Here is an 8,396-nt window from a genome sequence, read left to right on the forward strand (position 1 = left end):
TTCATTTTATGGATTGTTTATTTAAAATATTACAGTATTTAAATTGTAGAGAAGAGAAGCGCAGCAGGACATCAAAGGGTTAACCCTTCATGAAGCTGCTGCAGCACGGAGGAGAAATGTAGGCGTGGCAGAGAGCGGAGATCATGACACAGCAGGAAGGAGCTTCTCCCTGCATATTTAGCAGGTGCTAAATAATTTTAAATTATTCATTTTAAATAAACAATCCATGCCATTCGTGCAGCTCATCCATCAATCAGCCAGTTGTGCATCATGTCCAATCTTACTTTGAAAAACAGCGAAAGAGCGAGTCCGCGACAGTCGAACTGAGAAGTAGCGATGGACTACTGTATATGCAAAAACAACCAAGTCTGTGCAGCACTTGGGAAGACTTGGGCCGGACCGGGCCTTACAATGCAACAATACCATTAGTCATCATGTTTAGGGTTAAGTTACAGGTATGATGTTATATATTTTTAGCTGTACCTGCATTACATAGTGGCTTCTTTAGCTTTACTGTGACTGAGATTTCTTCTGCAGCCTGAGGTGATACGTAAGGAACCTGAGGGGGAAAGGACGCCTACGAGGCCGGGGATTCTCACGCGACTGGCCAGGTTAGTGTGACACCCCCTTCCCCCCATCTCCCCCCTCCCACTGACACGTATTATCAGACAAAATGTTAGAAAGTGAGCTATAAACTGTTCTCCCCACGGCGAGATAACTCTCACCTGCGAGGATAGTGGTGATGTCACCATGTGATTGACTTTTAGGCCCACAGCAGAAACAAGAGCTGATTTGTACCGTTGACGTGGAAGCAAGAAGTTGTCAGAGATTACAAAGTGTCGGGGAAATCCACCTATTATTTACACAGACAGATTAATAATCCCGTGACAAGTCCGGTGTGACAGATGCCAAACGTTCTCAGGCAGATTAAGGACTGACAAGACTTTGTTGGGTGTGAGACACTGTTCATGTCGATCGTGTTAAACTGAACCTACTGTAGAGGTATTCATGTGTATAATTTATAAACTAAAAATAATCCATATGTCTGTTTTTTCTCTCTCTTTGCAGAAACTTGTTCCCTTTCATTTTCAGAAGCCATGAAAGTTACCAGTGAGAAATATTAAAGTCGATATGTAAAAAAATAACAAATCCACTGAATTAACGGTGCAAAACGAATATTTATTGACACAAAACTTTATCACAAAGTGTACAGTGCATTATTTGAATTTTAATTTAAAGGACATTCCCAACAATCTTTGCTTTGAGCGTCAGAAATTATTTACAAAATGTTCAAATTCACAACGTTAAATATGTTTTTGTACATTCTTTTGGTCTTCTGTTTGTGAATAGTGGTTATTTGCAAAAAATTAAACTTCTTGAACATTTGACCTTTATTTTTGTTTAAAAAATGATGGAATATTTTTGTCTAACGCATCAGTGAAAAAACAAATGACTAAACTATTATCTTTCTGTACAGATCACTCTAAATAACCTCAGACTGTAATGACTCATCAGTGTTTGTGGTGTGACAGAATGGTATTTACAGCCTTTCATTTAAATCTGATCCATCAAGTTTTTTACACTCAAACATCTCAGAAAAACAACACAACAAGATCACACTCACATTCTTTATTAAATAAAAATAAACTACCACAAATGTATCCGGATCTAAATTTAATTGTTTTGAGATCTTTTGGTCCAGTTTATTTAGCGAAGAGCGTCTGGATTTTTGTCAACCCTGCTTTTAATCTGAAAAATTAGAGCTGCTCCTAACGTTGGTTGGAGTTACCTGCAGCGGTGCAGGTACGGCAGGCAGTTGTGTTATGTAATCAGCGCTTTGAAAAATACTGTGGCAAGTCATTTATAAATCAATATCTTCTGTCTTTCCAGACAAGCACGTATTTGTTGAAAATGTTCATACGCGTTTTATCTCCAAATCTGAGGCCATGGTCCTCGGTCGGAAAAGGGCGGATTGGTCTCTTTGGGTCAAGAGTGAGGTTCTGCCTCAAGTGAAGGAGTTCAAGTATCTCTGGGTTTTGTTCACGGGTGAGGGAAGAATGGAGCGCGAGATTGACAGATGGATTGGTGCAGTGTCTGCAGTATTGCGGACTCTGTGCCGGCCCGTTTTGGTGAAGATGGAGCTGAGTAAGGCAAAGCTCTCTGTTTACCGGTCGGTCTATGTTCCTACCCTCACCTATGGTCACGAGTTCTGGGTAGTGACCGAAAGAATGAGATCGTGGATACAGGCGGTTGAAATGAGTTTCCTCCGCAGGGTAGCTGGACTCTCCCTTGGAGAATTTCTTTTCCTCTCTCGCTCTCGACAAACACGGACAGTCATGTATTATGTCTATTTATATTGCTTTGCTGTGGTAGATTTTTTTTTTTGATGCCTCAAACCGTGCCCTGTCAAGGATACGGTGTGAGAGATCTTTTTTTATACCTCTCTCCTTTTGCTCTTTTGTCTTGTGTACCTATTACAGAACCCCCTTTTTTGCATACCTTCCGAATTCTTGGATGTTATGGAAACAAAGAAGCTCTGTCCCCCTCCTCACCCCCTCCCTTTCCCAAGTTCGTGGACTTGTGACAGAACTCAACCGAGCTGGCTGATAAACAAACACCTCTTATCAGGACTATGGCTGGGGGGTGTGTGCTCTGGTCTGTGCTGTGCTATGACCTTCCCTAAAACTCATTACCTGCACTGGCATGTTTTCTTCCCCTTTTCTTATCTAAGCAACAGGGGCAGTGCATCTTAGAAGCTGCAGCCCCCTGTCCATCTTTAGGACTGCTGTACAGAAAGTAATTTTGTTGTACTTCACTGTGCAAGGACAATAAAGCATTCTGAGATAGGGCGAGAAGTTGTCCAGGAGAGATTCAGCATAGAACTGCTGCTCCTCCACATCGAAAGGAGCCAGTTGAGGTGGTTTGGGCATCTGGTAAGGATGCTTCCTGTGCTCCTCCCTAGGGAGGTGCTTCGGGCATGTCCAACTGGGAGGAGTCCCTGGGGAAGACCCAGGACACACTGGAGAGACTATGTCTCTCGGTTGGCCTGGGAACGCCTTGGGTTTCTCCTAGAAGAGCTGGAAGAGGTGGATGTGGAAAGAGATGACTGGGCACCCCTGCTCAAGCTGCCCCCAGTGACCCGACTTCGGAACAAGTGAAAGAGGATGGATGGATGGAGCTCTTTAGTTCTGTGTTGCTTTTTATTTTTCAAGTTACAGTCAAAATACTTGAAACAAACTGTTATATTTTTTGTTTTATTTATATTGTTTTTAAGATAAAACTCATTTTTGTTTGATGCTTGGCCAGTGAGTTGCTGTTTACGGTTCAGATTGGATGGAAAAGACAGTAACATTTAACGTTTTTATGTTATATTTTGGTTATGCGCTGACAAATCCTTAGAGCTTCCCAACCAAGAGTGATTTGGATTTTTTTTGTCTCTGCCGCTGGAGATTTTTCTTTTTAAGTTGTGTTGTATTTAGCATTTGTTTCTCTTTCCTGTTATGCTGAATTGTGGCTCTCGTAATGAGGTCGCTACCGAATCGTGGCTTAGGCGTATCATTACATCACACGCTGCCAGACGCCCTTCCTGTGTAACCTGAGCTCAAACCTGCAGCCTCAGGATTACGAGACTACAGCCCTGTGCACCGAGCTACCCCAGCCCCCCAAATATTTGTCTAAATATATAAATTTGACCTTCTGTCAATCATAGTTCTCAGAGAAAACAGAATTGGCGGGTCATGGCTGTCCAAAGAAACTAATTAACTAAAGAACTAAAGTCTACTTGGTCGGTTTGATTAGTCTTTTGGAACAAAAGATGAGTCTTTGCCTTGAGGCGTTCTGTCACGAAACGTTAGTAGCGGGATTTGCGGCACATGTCGCAGCGACACGCCTTCGCTGTCAGGATCTCTATTTCGTCGTGATGACGACCTCGAGGGCAATCCAGACGAACTTTGACCTGAAGGAAACAGACGACCCACAGGGTTTGAACAAGTTGTCTAAAAACACAGAGGAGGCAGTTTCCTCTTTCGTTCGTTTGCCTCCCACCTTGGCGTCCTTGCTGATGGTGCAGCATCGTGATGCGGAGGTGATGTTGTGCGTGAAGTTGGAGGCCACCAGGACCGAGTATCTGGATGGGAAGGCGCTGGACTCGCAGTAACCCACGCAAGCGTACACCTGATGGGTGCCTTTACAGGTGCCTCGCCGGTCACTGCGGATGGTCACGTTGAAGGCTGCAAGACAGGGGGAGGTGCACGTAAGTTTACGACTTGGCTCATTATAGAAGTTTTCCACCCTGGACTTATTTATTTATGCAAAGAAAGACATTTATAATGTTTCATTTGTTGTAAAAAATAAGGAATTTAGATGTTTCAGTTAATATTTTTTACAAATACCCAGGTGTAAGTTTTGTATGACTGCATTCATACTATGAACAGGTTTGAAGTTCCATTTCAAGTCAAATTTATTTATAAAGCGCATTTAAAAATAGCAGCTGTTACCAAAGTGCTTAATAAAAATGAATGGCAGTAATTTAATGAAAAAAATACACAAAAAATTAATTAAGAACATCAAATGAAAAACAACAATAACATACTAAATCAAATCACACTGTGTTAGAAGCCAGAGAGAACAGATTTGTTTTTTAAAAAAGATTTAAACACAGGAAGTGAAGTGGCCTGTCTAATATTGAGGGGCACATTGTTCCAAAGTTTGGGGCCCACAACTGAAAAAGCTCGATCTCCTCTGAGCTTCAGCCTGGTTTTTGATACAACCAAAAGCAGCTGATCCGATGATTTCATCACCCGAGAAGGAACATATGGTTGAAGTTGGTCAGAGAGATATGAAGGTGCAAGGCTATTTATACGTACATTTAGGCACTTAAAGGTCAACAGGATAAATTTTTTAATCAATGCTGTTACATACAGGGAGCCAGTGAAGGGAGGACAAAACTGGTGAAATATGATCAAACCTATAAGTTCCTGTTAATAGCCGAGCTGCAGCATTTTGGATGAGTTGGAGATGTGAAAGGGACACCTGACTGACCCCAACATAAAGTATGTTACAGTAGTGCAGCCAGGTTGTAATGAAGGCGTGGACTATTTTTTTCCAAGGTCAGATCTGGTCGATACTGACATAAGCCAAGCTATCTGCCTTAACTGGAAGGAGCTTTTTTTGTAGAACAGAGTTAAAATCAGAGTCTAAAACCATCCAGAGATTTGTAACAAACTGTTTGAGATATGGCTCAAGAGAGTCAAGGCTTACAGCAACAGAGATAGTGGTAGAACTAGGGCTAAACACAATAACTTCCATTTTCTGATCTTTAAAACTTGAAAAATTTGAAGCCATTTATGCCTTAATGTCATCAAGACATTTTAACAGAGGGTGAATGGAGCAAGAACTACGGGTATTGGGTTTTAAGGGCAGATAAATCTGACAATCATTAGCATAGCAGTGAAAAGAAAGACCATATTTCCTCAGGCTAGCCCGCAAGGGGAGCAGATACAGTGAAAAAACAGAAGGGGTCCAAGAATTGAGCCCTGCGGAACCCCACAGGAAAGAGGCACTGAAGCAGATAAAATGTTACCAACATTAGTTCCATGCAGATTTAACTCAGTCCAGTAACAAACACAAGTGACAGAAATTTGCCAACTAGACTAGGAGTTTCTAATCCTGGTCCTGGAGGGCCGCTGTCCTCCTGGTTTACGTGTTTCTCTGCTCTGACACACCTGATTCAATGGTTGAATCCCCTCTTCATGTTGTGCAGAAGCCTGTTAACGCCTCACTAATTCAAACCAGTTATGTTGAAGCAGTTTGGACCTCTTCAGTTGCTCCACCCAGACTTTGGAACCAGCTTTAGCAGGCTTTTAATATCTAATAACACTTTTGTGTTTTCATCCCCTTTTCTAAACATTTATTTACTGTTATCGTTTGCATTGTTCCTAATGTTTGTTCTTACTTTGTGCTGTGAAGCACTTCGATGACCTTTATCTTGTTGTGAAGGGCATTATTAAAAGCACTGATTGTTGATTAAACTGTGAACAGGACTCCTGCAATAATGCAGTTTCTTTCTGCAGATAGTTTTATTTGAACTCTGCTCAGACTCACGATATGGGTGACACCCTGGGGTGAGGCCATCGTAGCTCCAGGCGAGAGGCGAGAGGAGCAGCAGCAGCGAGATCAGCAGGCAGATGTGGAAGAGGGTGAATGGCAACATCTGGATGGATCAAACAGAGAGGTGAGACGCTGTTGGGGGAAAAAAAAACTACTAGTTTTATCATAAAAATTGTTTTTTAAAGATAATTTTTCTAAATCGTTCATCAGGATCTGTTTGAGCTTTTTGTGTTTATTTAGAGTTTTCCTTCGTTGTTTATTGTTTTCTGTTTCCTGTGTCACTTCTTCTTCCTCAGCTGCCCCGCCCACTCTCACCTGTTCCCAGTTGTCATTTTGTCCAGGTGTTTTCACTCCATTCATCAGCCCCTGTCCATATAGTCGCTCAGTTTTCCCTCCACCTGCAGTCCAGCATTGAGTGTTTTCATGCCATGTCCAGTTCGCCTTTGTTTTGTTTTTAGTCTTTTATTTTGTTAATTAATTTCTAAGTTTTTATTCACCTTCCTCAAGTCGGTCTGCGTTCCTGGGTCCAACCTCTTCAAACCGTGATATTTAGTGTCTTTTTTTTTTTTCTCCAGGCTGAGACAAAGTGCGATTTTCGTCATCTGCTCACGTTTTCCTCTCAAATTAAAGCCCCCCGCGCCCCCGTTTCTCCGGCTGCTGAACGTAGGTGGTTTCCCCTCCTGCAGGACTCTCTAGGTGTCGCCTGGTTGAGTCTCAGCGGATGTGATTTAAAACATCCCTGTCTCTATCGCTTCAATCTGCTTCACTGCACAGTTACCTGAGGACACACACCATCGTGGAATATGTACACGGAGCTGCAGACATGACAGCACATACCATCCTCACCTTCATGGTATTTAAAGGGATAGTTCAGATCATTTGAAGTGAGGATTTGAGGAAAAGTTATGCACAGTAAACATCTCACCTGTTTCAGGTAGCTCTTTGAACGTCTTCAGTTTGGAGAAATATGGTTTAATTCTGACTTGACTGATGAGCTAACGGCTAGTCGGAGCAAAACCGAGACCAAAGTAGATTGCTGACGTGTAGTAATGACTCAAATCTCAAAGGATTTAATAGCCTTTTATGCTAACGCTGGTTAATTAACCTTCACATGGCCTTTTCATTACACAAGTCATCCTGCAGAAATGTTACAATGTTCCTGCAGGAAGTGACCCGGGCTGAGCAGGAAGTGCTACAGCTAGCTGCTTCTAAATGTTTGCAAACAACCATAGAATTCTGTTTAGACACATTTGTACTTGTTGGCTTTGATTACTGCGTGGGAGTAAACCTTTTTTTTGATTTTTATTTTATTATTTTTGTAATTTTTGTTTCATACTGTTTCCAATCTTGTGCGTCCGTTCTTTTATCGCTGTTTGATGTGCAGCACTCGTTTTTAAACGTGCTGTAGAAACAAACTGGATTTGTTTCAGTGTAAATAAATGTAAATTCAAAGACCACGATTTTCAATAAACTCTAAAAATGCTCAGTTCTGAGTACTGGTATTTACGGTGCCGCCTAGTTTTGCCACTGGAATAATTCTGTAATGCAAAGACGAAGGCTTCTAACTCTGTGTTTGAATAAATGACTGTAAAATTCATAAAACTGGAATTGTTTTTATAAATTACTTTAATTACTTTACCGAAGCCGTGATTGTCCTCAGGTGGTCCATAAAGGTCCTTAACTGACTGGAACCAACAGAAGAACTCACAACTCCTGTTTTAACGTCTCTTCGCTGGTTACCTGTTAAATCAGATATTTTTTATTTTTAAATATTGGTGGTATCTGTCACGGCTCTGCTCCATCGGCACCTGAACGTCTAAGCTTCAAACTCGAACTCTTTAGGTCTTCAAAGCAGAAACTATATGTTGTTCCACAGACGGTTCAGAACCAGAGCGGATCGTTTCTTTTCCTCGTCTTTGTTATGAACTTGTTTTTTTAATGACGCGTCGAGAGGCTTTTAAAAAGCAGCTGAAAATGTTTTTAGTCAAGTTTTTAGTTAACAGGTTTATGCTAGTTTTTATATATTTTTACTATCTTTTATGTCTAGGTACTGTTTTGTGTACATGTACTGTTTTTATCGTATTGTTTTATGTTTTATTTTGAAGCACTTTGTGATTTTTATAAGTTAAAGGTGCTATTTAAATAAACTTTACCTACTAATCTCCTTTCGTTATGGCCTCGCTCTCACTAGTCATTGGCTTGTCAAGTCAGTCAGAGTTGAACTGATTGGAGTTCTTTCTTCGAACTGAGGCTGGTCACAAAGCTATCTACAACAGGTAAGATATTCT

General features: G+C 41.3%; 2 protein-coding genes across 2 annotated transcripts in view; one reads left to right on the top strand and one right to left on the bottom strand.

Moving 5' to 3' along the window:
* LOC119409388 overlaps window positions 1-621 on the top strand; it is a 16,224-nt gene extending 15,603 nt beyond the window's left edge. The window contains exon 9 of the mRNA XM_037676307.1: window positions 538-621. Coding sequence (XP_037532235.1) covers window positions 538-621 — 84 coding nt within the window. The remainder of the gene's footprint in view (window positions 1-537) is intronic.
* Window positions 622-3,824: 3,203 nt separating this feature from the next.
* gpha2 (glycoprotein hormone subunit alpha 2) lies at window positions 3,825-6,468 on the bottom strand. Its single transcript, XM_037676418.1, has 4 exons — window positions 6,424-6,468; window positions 6,103-6,211; window positions 4,045-4,229; window positions 3,825-3,955 (listed from the first exon to the last, which is right to left on the bottom strand). Exons 1-4 carry the CDS (start codon window positions 6,466-6,468, stop codon window positions 3,851-3,853), a joined length of 444 nt encoding a protein of 147 aa, XP_037532346.1. The 3' UTR covers window positions 3,825-3,850.
* Window positions 6,469-8,396: the final 1,928 nt, after the last annotated feature.

This window comes from Nematolebias whitei, chromosome 1, assembly GCF_014905685.2.
Source record: "Nematolebias whitei isolate Nwh7 chromosome 1, NemWhi1, whole genome shotgun sequence".
NCBI classification, from domain to species: Eukaryota; Metazoa; Chordata; class Actinopteri; order Cyprinodontiformes; family Rivulidae; genus Nematolebias; species Nematolebias whitei.